Source organism: Piliocolobus tephrosceles, chromosome 3 (assembly GCF_002776525.5).
Source record: "Piliocolobus tephrosceles isolate RC106 chromosome 3, ASM277652v3, whole genome shotgun sequence".
NCBI classification, from domain to species: domain Eukaryota; kingdom Metazoa; phylum Chordata; class Mammalia; order Primates; family Cercopithecidae; genus Piliocolobus; species Piliocolobus tephrosceles.
In genome coordinates, this window is record NC_045436.1 from 181739812 (window position 1) to 181752255 (window position 12444).

The window sequence follows — 12444 nt, forward strand, 5'->3', positions numbered from 1 at the left end:
GCCCAGGCTGGAGTGCAGTGGCGCAACCTCCACCTTCTAGGTTCCAGTGATTCTCCGGCTTCAGCCTCCCCAGTAGCTGGGATTATAGGTATGCGCCACCACGCCCGACTAATTTTGTATTTTTAGTAGAGACAGGGTTTCTCCATGTTGGTCAGGCTGGTCATGAACTCCCAACCTCAGGTGATCCACCCGCCTTGGCCCCCCAAAGTGCTGGGATTACATATGTGAGCCACAGCACCCAGCCAAAAAAGTAATTTTTGTTAAAGTAGTAATGCTGTAATGTTGGTGTGATTCCAACCTCCAGCCACCCCGCCACCCCCTGCAGTTTTGTTCCTGTTAAAACACCTCCTGATGAAATAAAATGAATTCTGAAATGCACCTCTGGGATTGGGAATGGGCTGCGTGACGTCAGCTGCGACTGGTTCGCTGCATCTGGATAACCCTGAGTTCGTGCTGCCAGGGTCGGCACTGGGGATTCTGGCCAGTGTCATTTCTGTCAACCATGGACATTTGCCTTCATGTGTAGCATTTAGACTTATGCAAATTATATTTTCTATTATAAATGAAACAAGTTTGCAAATAGCTTAGAAATCAGAGAAGGGAAACGTCACCCACAGTCCCCTGCTGGGACTTGGCCTTGCCCTGCTTACATCCTTCAGTGGATGCTTCTGGGTGCTGGGGTCTTCCGTTCAGGACGCTGCACCGTGGGAGGTGGGGGAAGACTGGGTTGCATCTGTGCCAACCTGCGCTACAGTTTCAGGTGAGAATCAGATGTGCATGTTATGGATGAGACAGCTTTTTAAAGTGCTTTTACCCTGCACTAACCAAGAAAGAAGTCGGCCTTCAGGTTTACTGGACGCAGGAGGGGCTGTGAGCTGTAAGGAGTAATGACCCCCCTTGAACTTGACAAGCTGACCACGGAGCCACACCCTGAATGCCACGGCCACCTCACGGTGCATGCTTTGTTGGACCTACTACCTTGTGGAGGGAGGTGCTGAACTGGGAGTTTCCCTGTACCAATATGGTATGCCATCTTACAGGCGGAGGCATTCCCCAGTGGACTGTGGAGCTGCTGCTGGGCTACAAACCAGGCAGGCAGCCCAGGGTCAAGTTCACGCCACATGAGATCACACTGACCAGCCCTGCCCAGGCTGCCCTAGTATGTGCATGAAGCATCGCGGAGGTCACACGTCTAGCCACAGTGACCATGGTGAGATTTAACCAGACCAGGACTGGGGAAGTGAGGAAGGTGACAAGGACCCAGTTCCAGCTTCTAACGAGGTGTGGGATCTTTAGGCAAGGAAGAAGGTGCTGCGGAGAATGAGTCTGGCTTTGTTCATGTGGGGAGGTGTTGAGGCCACAGCTGGAGCACAGCATGAACCATCCTCAGTGTGAGAGGCAGTTACTGCTGTGGTTGGGCTGCCTGGTAGGCCTGGAGCCCAGAATGAGCCAGTCTCCCCCTGCAAAGTGGAAGACAGAGACGGCGCTGGGGGCAGCCGGGCTGAAGCCAGCGGCTTGAAGATGAGGCTCTGGAAGACAGACGGCGCTGGGAGCAGCCAGGCTGAAGCCAGCAGCGTGAAGATGAGGCTCACGTCCTGACGGGCATGTATCTTACCCAGCCTCCCCTGATGGCTCCGAGACATGTCTGGCAGGTGCAAGGATCCACAAATCTAGAAGGGTCTGGGGTTGTCACATCCACCAACTAGGCTGGCTGTCTTGTCACCGTATAGGCCCAGGATGCTGTTATCAACGGCTGCAGGGTTCCACCCACCCACAAATGTTCTCTGCCACACAGCTACTGCCACTTGAATTCACCAAGCCAAGCCCTTGCACTCAGGACCCTGGCCCAACTGTCCAAGCAAAGAGGAAAAGAAAACAGGACAGAAAAAAACGCGGGACCAGACCAGGCACCTGGCTCTCCGTTGAGGCCTTGCTATCCAATCCAGGACAGAAGGTGCCGGCAGCAAGCTCATACACCCTAGCTGTGTCACATCATCGAAGAGGGCACGTGATCCAGCTGGAAGGGTGGATAAAGATGTCAACTACCCAATGGGTTCACTTTCCCTCTTACCTAGACAGCCAATTTACCAAGAAAGGGCATTTGCAATAGAGAAGAAGTAATTCACACAGAGCTAGCTGTGCAGGAGCCCGGAGTTTTATTACTCAGTCTCCCTGAGCATTTGGGGATTGGAGTTTTCAAAGGTAAGTTGGTGGGTGGGGGCAGCCAGTGAGTCAGGAGTACTGATTGGTCGGGTCAGAGATGAAATCACAGGGAGTCGAAGCTATTCTCTTGCACTGAGTCAGTTCCTGGGTGCCACAAGATCAGATAAGCCTGGGTGGTGCCAGCTGATCCATCAAGTACTGATCTGAGGCTTTGCAAGAGTAATGTTATCGCCAGGAGCAGTTCGGGGAGGGTCAGAATCCCGTAGCCTCCAGCTGCATGACTCCTCAACCATAGTTTCTAATCTTGGGGCTAATCTTTTAGTCCCACAAAAGCAGTCTAGTCCCCAGGAAAGGTTTCTTTTGGGAAAGGGCTATTATTTTTGTTCTAAACCAAGTTCCTCCCAAAGTTCAGCCTACGCCCAGGAATAAACAAGGAGAGCATGGAGGTTAGAAGATGGAGCTGGTTCTTTTCACTGTTTCAAGTTTGCAATGGCAGTTTCATAGAGATGCCTGTCCTCTGGGGAAAAAGCTAATAACAGGTTGTCTTTTTGACTGCAGGTGGAAAAACGCATCTGTTAGGCAGAGGTGGGGCTTTGTTCTTACCCACAATTGCAAGTTCTGGGTGGAGTAAAGGCAGTGCGTGTGCCACCTGATTCCTTTCCCCATGTGTATCTGGTTGGGGTCGGCCACAAGAGATCCGCACGTATTTCAGAAGGTGAGAAGGGAGGTGGGAGCTGGCTGCAGGCCGGGAGTTGGCGCGGTTCCTTGAGTGTGCTGGCCCCGGGGCACGGGCACGGGCACGGGCAGCAGCCAGGCCCAAAGCTTCTCCTGTCTAAAGCTCCTCCTGCCCAGGGGGGCCGTTTCCTCCAGCGCTGGGTCAGGTGCTTCTGCGCCCGGCAAGAGCGCCAGCTCCTCCCTGACCCAGGGAACGGGGTTGCAGGCCCAGGCGGCCAAAAAGGTGCCAACCGGGTCCTGTGGCTTTCAGTTGTCTCTGCCCACCCAATTCACACCATCTTTCCCCCTCAGCCGCCTGTCCTGGGACTTCAGGCTCTGTACCAAACGCAGCAAAAGTAGCTGCACAGAGACAGCGGGGTCGGCTCACGCAGCCCGAGTAGAATGGCTGTGCTGCTGCCCCAGGCCCGCGACCACCGCTGTGTGTGGCAGGAGTCAGCCCGCCGGCGTGGGGTCCCGAAGCCCGCGGTCCTTCCACGGGGAGGGCCCGGCCTGCACAGCGCAGAGGCTGGGGGACAGGCTGCGCCGACGCTCGCCTGAGGCACCGCACACACACCTCAGGCCCATGGGTCCGCTCCGCGGGGCAGGTGTCGTGGCTCCAGAGAGGCCAGGCCGGGAGTCTCGGCCTCCGGGTTACGCGGGGACACAGCTCCTCCGCTCCGATCACGGTGCTGCTAACACATGGCCGAGCAGTGAGCCGCAGGACTGGCTAGAACCCGGCCACGGCCTCCGGCCGGAAGACAACGTACCGAGAAGTTCGTCACTTCCGGTACTCGGCGTGACCGGGCGTGGCCGTCCCGCCCCTGGCGGCGTGCCTGGCGCCGTGTTCCGCGTCCTTGCGACCGTCTGTCCCGAGCGCGCAGCCGCGGCAGGTGTGGGGCGGGACGGGGGTGCGCGGGGGGGGGGGCGGGTGGGGCGCGCGCAGGGTGGGGGAGTAGGGGGCGCGCGGGGTGTGGGGCTGGACCAGGGGCGCCCGGGGTGGGGCGGGACCGGGGCGCACGCGGGATGGCGGGGTGGGAGGCGCGCGGGGTTGAGGGCGCTCCCGCGTCCGGTGTGCACGCCATGGCCCCCGCCAGGGAGGCCGAGTCCGGACCAGGGGCCGGGATCTCGGCGCGCGGGTTGGGGTTGGGGTCCGGGTCCCCCGCGGCCTCAAGTTTCCTCTCTCGCTCCGTTACGAGGGCGTGGGAGGCGCGGCCGTGGGGACCTTTGCCTTTGTGGCTACGATTTCTTGTGCAACCCCCAAAGCCTGCATTTCCTGATGCCTGGGTCGGGGCGGGGGCATCGCGCAGGCCAGAATGGCCCCTGCGTCTGTAGGCGGGAGCCTCTGCCATCAGCCCCTTTAGGGTGCTGGCCAGCTGTCGGGTGTGGGGGTATGGCAGGCCCTGGAGGACCCGGTTTCCCCGCTCACCCGACCCGCCACACCCCAGCCAGGCCAGGTCAGAGCAGCCCACCATGGGGCAGGGAGGGGGTGGAGGCTGCACCCCGCGCCCACCCATCCACCAGCAGCCACCAGAGCGCCGCGTGGTCACCGTTGTCTTCCTTGGCCTCCTGCTGGACCTCCTGGCCTTCACGCTGCTGCTGCCCCTGCTGCCTGGGCTGTTGGAGAGCCACGACCGTGCCCACGTGAGTCCTTGACCTGCGGTCACAGAGGCCCCCGCCCCCCAGGCCCATTGGACCTCCCCAGCCCTTATCCTGCCTCCTCATCCGCTAGGACCCCCTCTATGGCTCCTGGCAGGGTGGGGTGAACTGGTTTGCCAGCGCCATCGGGATGCCAGTGGAGAAGAGGTACAACAGTGTCCTGTTCGGAGGTATGGCTGGCTCTGTGCCCCTGGCGGGCTCTCTACGGTCCTATCTTTGGTGGACATGGTCCAGCCCAGGCCCCTCCCCAATTATCAGTCCTTCCCTTCCCACTCTCTGGGCTGGCATCAATCTGGTGCCCTTGCCCACACGTCCTGGCTCCTGGGCGTGGTCCCTTGCTTCTGCGTGTCAGGTTCGTCACCTTTCTCATCTCTCCATTAGGACCGCCTTGGCTCAAGGGCCATGGCCTGTGAGTGTAGGCCCAGCATGACTGGACCCTCAGCATGGGGCTGGACATTGGCCTTGATGGCCCTGAGACCACAGCCCCGTGATGGTGACATCTGTCTCTCAGGTCTCATTGGCTCAGCCTTCTCTGTCCTGCAGTTTCTGTGTGCGCCGCTCACTGGGGCCACCTCTGACTGCTTGGGGAGGCGCCCGGTGATGCTGTTGTGCCTGGTATGTCCCTGGGGCTGGGAGCCCATGGGGAAGCCTCCTCCCACCCAGCCAGTAGCCCCATGGGGTTAGGTAGGGAGAGGGAGGTGGCTGTGGGCCACTCATGGCCACTTGTTGGCCCTCATCGCATCCTGGAGGGGGTTCTCTGGGGGGACCAGTGGCTCCTGTTGCAAAGCCAGGCTTTCGAGGAGCTGCTCCTGACCCCTAGGGAGGCATCGAGAACACAGTGGCCCTCAGATGCTTCGAAATAAATAGGGCAGGGTTGAGGGGTGTTGCCTGGGTTACCAAGCCCTACTCTGAGCCACTCCTGGCCTTAAGTGACCGCCCCTGCCCCTGGGCAGATGGGTGTGGCCACCTCATACGCAGTCTGGGCCACCTCTCGGAGCTTTGCGGCCTTCCTGGCCTCCAGGCTGATTGGGGGCATCAGCAAAGGGAACGTCAGCCTCTCCACAGCCATCGTCGCTGACCTGGGCTCGCCTCTGGCCCGCAGCCAAGGCATGGTAAGTGCACGGGCTGGGCCTCTGGGGTCCGGGTGTGGACCTCTGGGCCTGGGTCTCCCTGTGCAGCTCAGGTGGCCTTTTCTCTAGGCGGTCATTGGGGTGGCCTTCTCACTGGGCTTCACCCTGGGCCCTATGCTTGGAGCCTCCCTGCCCCTGGAAATGGCACCCTGGTTTGCCCTGCTCTTCGCAGCCTCCGACCTGCTGTTCATCTTCTGCTTCCTGCCGGAGACGCTGCCCCTGGAGAAACGGGTAGGGCTGCGGTCCAGGACCCACAGGCCCAGGGGCTGGGGGCTTGGTTCCGTAGCGCTGTAAAATGCCCCTGTGTGCCAGCCCCAGGTGCCAGAGAGGCTGGGCTGCCCTCTTGGTGTTGGGGCTCTTGAGGCCACAGTCCGTGGGTTGCCCGGCCAGCAGCTGCTCCTGCAGGCTCTCCAGTCCCGTCCCCACAGGCGCCGTCTGTCTCCCTGGGGCTCCGTGATGCGGCCGATCTGCTCAGCCCCCTGGCCCTGCTGCGCTTCTCAGCCGTCGCTCGTGGCCAGGACCCACCCACTGGAGACAGTAAGGACTCGACCCACCCAAGTGTGGAGCCTGCTCTCCCTTGCGTGTCCCCAGGCGGAGCCCTTCCCTGCTGTGGTCGCCTTCTCAGCGCCCTCCACCTCTCTCCCCAGGGCTCAGCAGCCTGCGCCGCCTGGGCCTCGTCTACTTCCTCTACCTCTTCCTGTTCTCGGGCCTGGAGTACACGCTGAGCTTCCTCACACACCAGCGCTTCCAGTTCAGCAGGTGGATCCTCATCTGGGGACAGCCTGCTGTCCCCCTGAACGCCCCTGCTTCAGGGATGACCCCTCCCAACCCCCATCCCCAGGAAGCCTTGGCAGCCACTCTCGCCCTGGCCCTGCCCCGGGTGACCCTGCCCCGGGGTGACCCTGCACTAACGCGCCTGCTCCCAGCCTGCAGCAGGGGAAGATGTTTTTCCTCATCGGCCTCACCATGGCCACCATCCAGGGTGCCTATGCCCGGCGGATCCACCCTGGCGGGGAAGTTGCTGCCGTGAAGCGGGTAGGGGGGTCCTTCCGAAGCGGGTGGCAGGCAGTCCCCGGAGCCGTGTGGGCACAGGCTGTGCTGAGGCTGCTGTGCCCACCTGCAGGCCCTCCTCCTGCTGGTGCCTGCCTTCCTCCTCATCGGCTGGGGCCATTCTCTGCCCATGCTGGGCCTGGGGCTGCTGCTGTACTCCTTTGGTGAGTGGCCCTGCCCTGGCAGGGGATCCGATGGGCAGCAGGGGCTGGGTGATGCGCCCTCCCCTGGGCTGATGGGAGCCTCCTCAATGTCCCCCACCAGCCGCCGCCGTTGTGGTGCCCTGCCTGTCCTCCATGGTCGCTGGCTATGGTAAGACCCTTCCCTCAGCCAAAGCCACCTGAGCCGGAGAAGGGCAGTGGCCTCTGACTACGCCTCTCTCCACAGGCTCACCAGGGCAGAAGGGCACGGTCATGGGTACACTGCGCAGCCTAGGCGCTCTGGCCAGGGCCGCGGGGCCCCTGGTGGCTGCTTCAGGTGAGGGCGTGGGGTAGTGCTGGGGGCCGGGCACCTGCTCTCACCTCCCCAGTGCCAGCCCCCTCGGAGCCTGGGTGACGCTGCCGTCTCTCCGCAGTGTACTGGCTGGCTGGGGCCCAGGCCTGCTTCACCATGTGGTCCGGGCTCTTTCTGCTCCCCTTCCTCCTCCTGCAGAAGCTGAATTATTCGGCACAGACGCTCAAGGCTGAGTAGCGGAGCCACTGTGCCCAGGCTGTGGGCACCAGGCAGAGTGGGAGCCTGGGTCAGAGCCCTGCCCACTGCCTGACCCCCCTCCTTCCCGGTCCAGGGAGACCCTGTGGGTGGCAGCCGGCCCCCAGCAGGAAGCCCAGGCAGCTCCTCCAGACTCATTCCTGTTTTGACTCCAGGCAGCAGCAGCAGCACTCCAAGGCTGTCAGGGTTTCTGTTTTCTAAACTATGCACCAGGTTTCTGATGATGAAATAAAGCACCTGTTTTATACCAAATGCCTTTCTCCATACATAGCTGGGCCTCTACCCACACCAGGAGAGGCAGCTAGAGCTGAATGAATGGTTCCACTGACCAGAAGGGTCCAAGGGTCCTCGAGACCCTCAGTTTCCCCCTCTGCAGTGGCAGCCTGGGGACTCAGGCCCCTCCAAGGCTGGGGTCAGCCCTGGCCAGGTGGTATCTGGCAGTGTGCCTGGCACCCTGGCAGGGTATCCCCCGGACAGCGCCCTCCCCATCAGACATGAGCACACAGTGACGGTGAGACTGGGACCGTGGGGACAAGGACAGGCCAGCAGCTCCCTGGACACCCTGAGTTCCCGTGGGGAGGGACAACAGGAGTGCCAGGTGGAACGTCCTCCCGCGCCCATGGCTGCAGATGACGTTTTGCCAAGACATGAACATTTGGAGGTCTCCTTTCGGCACACAGACAAACTTGGGAACAAAAAAATTAAAATATAAAACTGCTTCCCAGATTTAGACAAAGAAATTGCTGAAAGAATTTTATTTGTGAGTAAAACATGTTACACTGGAGAAAGGACATTCAGGACCTATCCTCCCAAGTCGGTGTCCATATATGCAACTATATTTCATGTTGTAATACAAAGGATTAAACTACAAAAGTGAAAATTAAGTCATTGCATATGTGGGGTAAAGGAAGGGATAAAAGGGGATAAAGGAAGAGTCCACGGTTAAGGACTTTTCATTCTGCCTTGGCAACAAAACGACACAGAAGAGAGGCAGCACGCTTGCCTGCGTAGCAGGCCCTGCGGCTCAGAGGAAGCTCAAAGCGGCAGTCAGTGCCATGCAGCAGCCTGGTTCTCGCTCGGCCGTCCAATCAGTGGGATCCGAGGTGGCTCGGCCCATCGTGCCCAGGATCTGAGCCCACACCTGGCACCAGGTCTATCAGGGGCCTGTTGGACCCACACAAGCTTGCCTGCACCTAGTCAGGCTGGTACCAGGCAGCTCCTGAAATGGGTCACCCTCCAGTTCCTGCTCAGCAGCTCTGAGCCCTTTTCCAGCCTCTTCCAGGGAAGTAAAAACAACAGTATTAGCCAAGGAGCGCACGTCTCAGGCTCCCTCAGTGGCGGCCATGTTGAGGGGCCCCGGGGCTGCTCTCCACCTCGAGTTACCTTTTATCACAACTAGGGCATCTTTCTGGCTGAATTAACGGTGAGAACAGATCCCCTGAAACCTCCCCCAAGTAAGTGAAAAGTGCTCTACTATGGGGTCTGGAAAGAAAAAAGCAAAAAGCCTGGTCACGTTCACAGTCAAAAAATATAAGGTAAATTGTAAACCTACTCAAAGAAAATTCTAGAAAGGACTCTTCCCCTCCTGATACACCTTCCCTATGACAGGAATCCAGAGACCCAAGTGAAAAAACTGAGCTCCTGAATCTGGCTGTGGTCAGGGATCATCGGTCAGACATGCACAGCATCGCGTTGGGGGCACACAGGCCCATCTGCCGCGGGCGCTTCCTGCCCAGCGTCTGGCCCAGACCTGCCTCTTCAAGGCCGCCAGTGGGCACACGAGTGTTTTCACGGGACCAAGGCTTTGTATATAGATTTAAGTGAGATCACTGAGCAGAGAGAATGCCACGTGGAACCAGGAGTCTGAGTCCATCACCTGAGACCTTAGGGTGGAGGGGAAGCCGAGCAGAAACAGAATGTGATTTCACAACAGGAAGGATGGCAGGAAAGCTCAAGGCTCAGGAGGGTGACACCTGCGGCCAAAGCTGCAGAAGCCCCCAGTACCTTCCAGCTAGGACCATGACTTAGTGCCTCCCCTCTGTGGGGAGAGCACGTCTCCCCCAGAAGCTGAGGCTGACAGGACAAGAGGCGGGGTGGGGTGGGGCTGCTGCGCACACGCTGGGTCAGCCCAGGGCTACACGGGGCTGCTCACGTGAGGGGACCCCTAGCTAGGTGGAGGGCTTGGCTTTTTGCATTCCATTACACAAGGACAGGGCACAGACGCAGTCGGGGACTCTGGCAGAGCCAGGGTCACTCCGGACAGGACAGTGTTAGCGCAGGGCCTTCAGGAGTCACTCTTCTTCTTGCTCTTCTTCAGAAAGGACGGGGTACGGAACTTCTTCTTCTTTTTGGACGGGGACTTGCCTGGAGACCCATCGCTGCCAGGGTCCGCGGCAGCCCCCTCCTCGGCAGCTGAGGGGGCAGCCTCTTCAGCCACCGGGGCTGGGGCTGGGGCTGGCTCGGGGTTGGCCTCAGTGGGGGCCTCAGTGGGGCTTGGGGGTCTCTGGGCTTCCTCCTCCTTCTCTAACATAGGGAAGCCGAGTGCTTCTGAAGGCTCATCAGGGGACAGATCGGGGAGAGTTGGCTTAAAGGTGGCGGCATCACTGTCATCTGCAGTAGCTGGCTCCGGCACAAGGTCTAGTGGGTGAGGTGAGAGACGGGGTTAAGGGTTCCTGCCCAGATCTCAAAGGGCAGCTTGAGATGGGGGCACCCCACACAGGAAACTGCCATTTTATTTGACTCTATGGATTTTTACCAAGACAAGAAACTTAAAATACGGTCTACTCTGCTGTACGGCTGGACGGAGCTAGAATCACAAAACACAGACTTGGTCTCGGGGTAGTTTTTAGCTCCTCCTTGTGGGCAGTGTGCTGGCAACACCAGACTCCGCCCCAGGCGTGGGTCCCCCCACCGGAAAGAAAGACGGCAGCACAAGCTGAGGACAGCTAAAGGAGCGACGTCCCGCTTTCATTATGTGAAGAGAAGTCCGCCCTGTCACCCTAAGGGCATGTATTCATAGTCGTGAAATGAGTCTAAATTTGGGTCTACAACACCTGGTCTCCCCCAAAACAGCCAGTAGAAAATTGTGCGTAACTCCCACAGCACGTGTGATGTCAACATCCAAAAGAACAAAGCCGTTTAGGATGGAAGTTAATTAAAAGGAAAAAGACGGCCTTTAAGGCAAGGAGCGGGGCAAAAACTCCCAACCAGCATCAGGAGTGGCCCTCTGTGAAGGAGCAATCGGCCCTGAGGACACGGCCTGGGGGCGCCTTCCTTCCACACTTACCCGGGCACCCGCTTTGTCCATTCCATTCGTAAACAGCCTACAACGTTACCAGCAACTGACAGGTTAGACACCACAAGCTGTTTAGTGTTTAAAAATCAAGCCACACATCAGGGCCAGGGGAGTCAGTTGAGTGGTTAGGAGCAGCACAGGAGGCCCAGGCCCCAAACCCTCAAGGCTTTACCTTTGGGAAGCTGGAAGCGCCCCCACCCCGCCAGCTGCCCCAGGCTAATTCCAGGCCAGGCTTCTTGAGGGCCGGGAGAGGGCTGTGGGCACACAGGCGCCGCTCTCTGTGAGGAGGTGGGGCCCACTCTGCTGGGCACGGTGCGGCTGATGCTAGGACAGAGGCTGCCCCAGGGCGCTCGCTCTGGAGAGCTGCCATCCTCTGAGCCAACATCACACTGGCTTTATAAGGGTCCAATACCCGCTCCTCTGCCCACCTTCCTCAGACCAGCTTCAGCAAAGCTCTAAGGCAATCCGACCCCACACAGCAGGTGGCAGAACCCCAGCCTGTCTGAACCGAGGCTGCACTTGACATCTGACCCAGTGTGGTCAAACCCTCCCACCGAGCAATCCAAAGAGACCCTTGAAGGCCGGAGGTAAGAACCTCTGAGGCCCAGAGTGCTCCAGTGGCACCTAGGTGCGTAGAGGCCCTGAGGGAGGCACCCGCTGCCGCTGAAGGCAGCACAGTGCTCAGGTGACTGAGCCACTTCCAGGAAGGCCTCCAAGGGACTGGGTACAAAAAGGGGGGGCTTCTGTTTTTATTTTAAATAAACAGAAAACAAAACTTAATAAACAACAAAGAAGCAGGAGAATGAGGCAAAGCACAGGGCACCGGTGGAGAGCGGAGGCAGCGCGGTACTTACTAGGGTAACAGGTACTCTCTAGTGCATCCGTCTCCTGCTTGTGATGCAGCCACAGGAAGAAAAAAGCACAAGGAGAGAATCTATGCATTCAGTCACAGCCATCAGGTTACAGAAGAAGAAAGGCAGGGCCATGGGCTTCACGAGAGACACGGATGTACGAGACCGAGGGACAGACACCCGGGATCACACACCACAGACACACGGTGGCTGAGAGGCAGCCGGCGTGTGGCTCACACAGCGGAGAGCACCTCCGGAGGTGGCATCTGCACGACAACACGGCACAAGGAGTGGGCGAGCAATGGGCAACGCGGACACCAGCAACCACGGTGGGTTCCGACCCCCGAGGCCAGCCTTCCTACTTGGTCACAGCTAACATACAAATTTGTTTTGCCTGGAGTTACCCAGGACAGAACCAATATAGGAGAAAAGAGGTGTCACATCTTGGCGTTGATGCCAGCACACACTTCTCTGTTGGTGTTAACACAACTCCCGCCACATTCCGCCACAGCGCGCACGAGCCGTGCACCCTCCCACAGCGGTGGCCACTGCCACCCAGAGCTCACCTTCCTCCAGCTTGATGGGAGTGCTGGGAGGTGGGTGGGGGACCGCAGGCTGGTCTGCAGGACTCTTTTCTTTCTGTTCTCTAGCCTCGTCCAGATTCTCTGCAGAGAAGCAACAAGGATATGGTAGGAGCTGTGGACGCCATGAGCCTTCACCTGCCTCCATGGCAGATGGGGCAGCCTGCTCAGCCGCCCTCTGAGAAGGCAGGGCTCTCTCAACCCTTTCCCTGTTCCTCTCCAAGAGAGGATAAAGGAAGCTGTGACCCGAGTGTTGACTGATGTGAATTTCAGAGAAACATAAACAACTTCAGATA

General features: G+C 59.1%; 2 protein-coding genes across 13 annotated transcripts in view; one reads left to right on the plus strand and one right to left on the minus strand.

The window, feature by feature from the left end:
• Nucleotides 1-2975: 2975 nt before the first annotated feature.
• Nucleotides 2976-7673, plus strand: MFSD10 (major facilitator superfamily domain containing 10). 2 transcript variants are annotated; one of them, XM_023206816.2, is made up of 13 exons: nt 2976-3767; nt 4323-4518; nt 4607-4703; nt 5045-5148; nt 5487-5645; nt 5733-5894; nt 6092-6200; nt 6311-6422; nt 6590-6698; nt 6787-6877; nt 6978-7025; nt 7101-7190; nt 7288-7673. In XM_023206816.2, the coding sequence occupies exons 2-13, from the start codon at nt 4348-4350 to the stop codon at nt 7401-7403; spliced, it is 1368 nt and encodes a 455-aa protein (XP_023062584.1). In that variant the 5' UTR covers nt 2976-3767; nt 4323-4347; the 3' UTR covers nt 7404-7673. The 2 variants fall into 2 exon arrangements, with proteins under 2 accessions (XP_023062584.1, XP_023062585.1); XM_023206817.2 differs by having other exon boundaries at nt 7365-7673.
• Nucleotides 7674-8147: 474 nt separating this feature from the next.
• The window catches only part of ADD1 (adducin 1), an 86790-nt gene continuing 82493 nt past the window's right edge, over nt 8148-12444 (minus strand). For 4 of the 11 annotated variants that reach the window (XM_023206815.2, XM_023206813.2, XM_023206812.1 and 1 more), the window contains 2 exons: nt 12134-12232; nt 11570-11604 (listed from right to left, as the gene is read on the minus strand). In XM_023206815.2, the coding sequence (XP_023062583.1) occupies nt 11570-11604; nt 12134-12232 (134 nt within the window). The other 7 variants (XM_023206805.2, XM_023206810.2, XM_023206809.2 and 4 more) reach the window with 4 other exon arrangements.

What these genes read in the sequence shown, in the direction of transcription:
- MFSD10 (XM_023206816.2), top strand. Translation starts at nt 4,348, where the DNA reads ATGGGGCAGGGAGGGGGTGGAGGCTGCACCCCGCGCCCACCCATCCAC. An exon ending in GGACCCACCCACTGGAGACA is followed by an intron (nt 6,201 to 6,310) that starts GTAAGGACTCGA and finishes CTCTCTCCCCAG; the next exon opens with GGCTCAGCAGCCTGCGCCGC. An exon ending in GCCCCTGGTGGCTGCTTCAG is followed by an intron (nt 7,191 to 7,287) that starts GTGAGGGCGTGG and finishes GTCTCTCCGCAG; the next exon opens with TGTACTGGCTGGCTGGGGCC.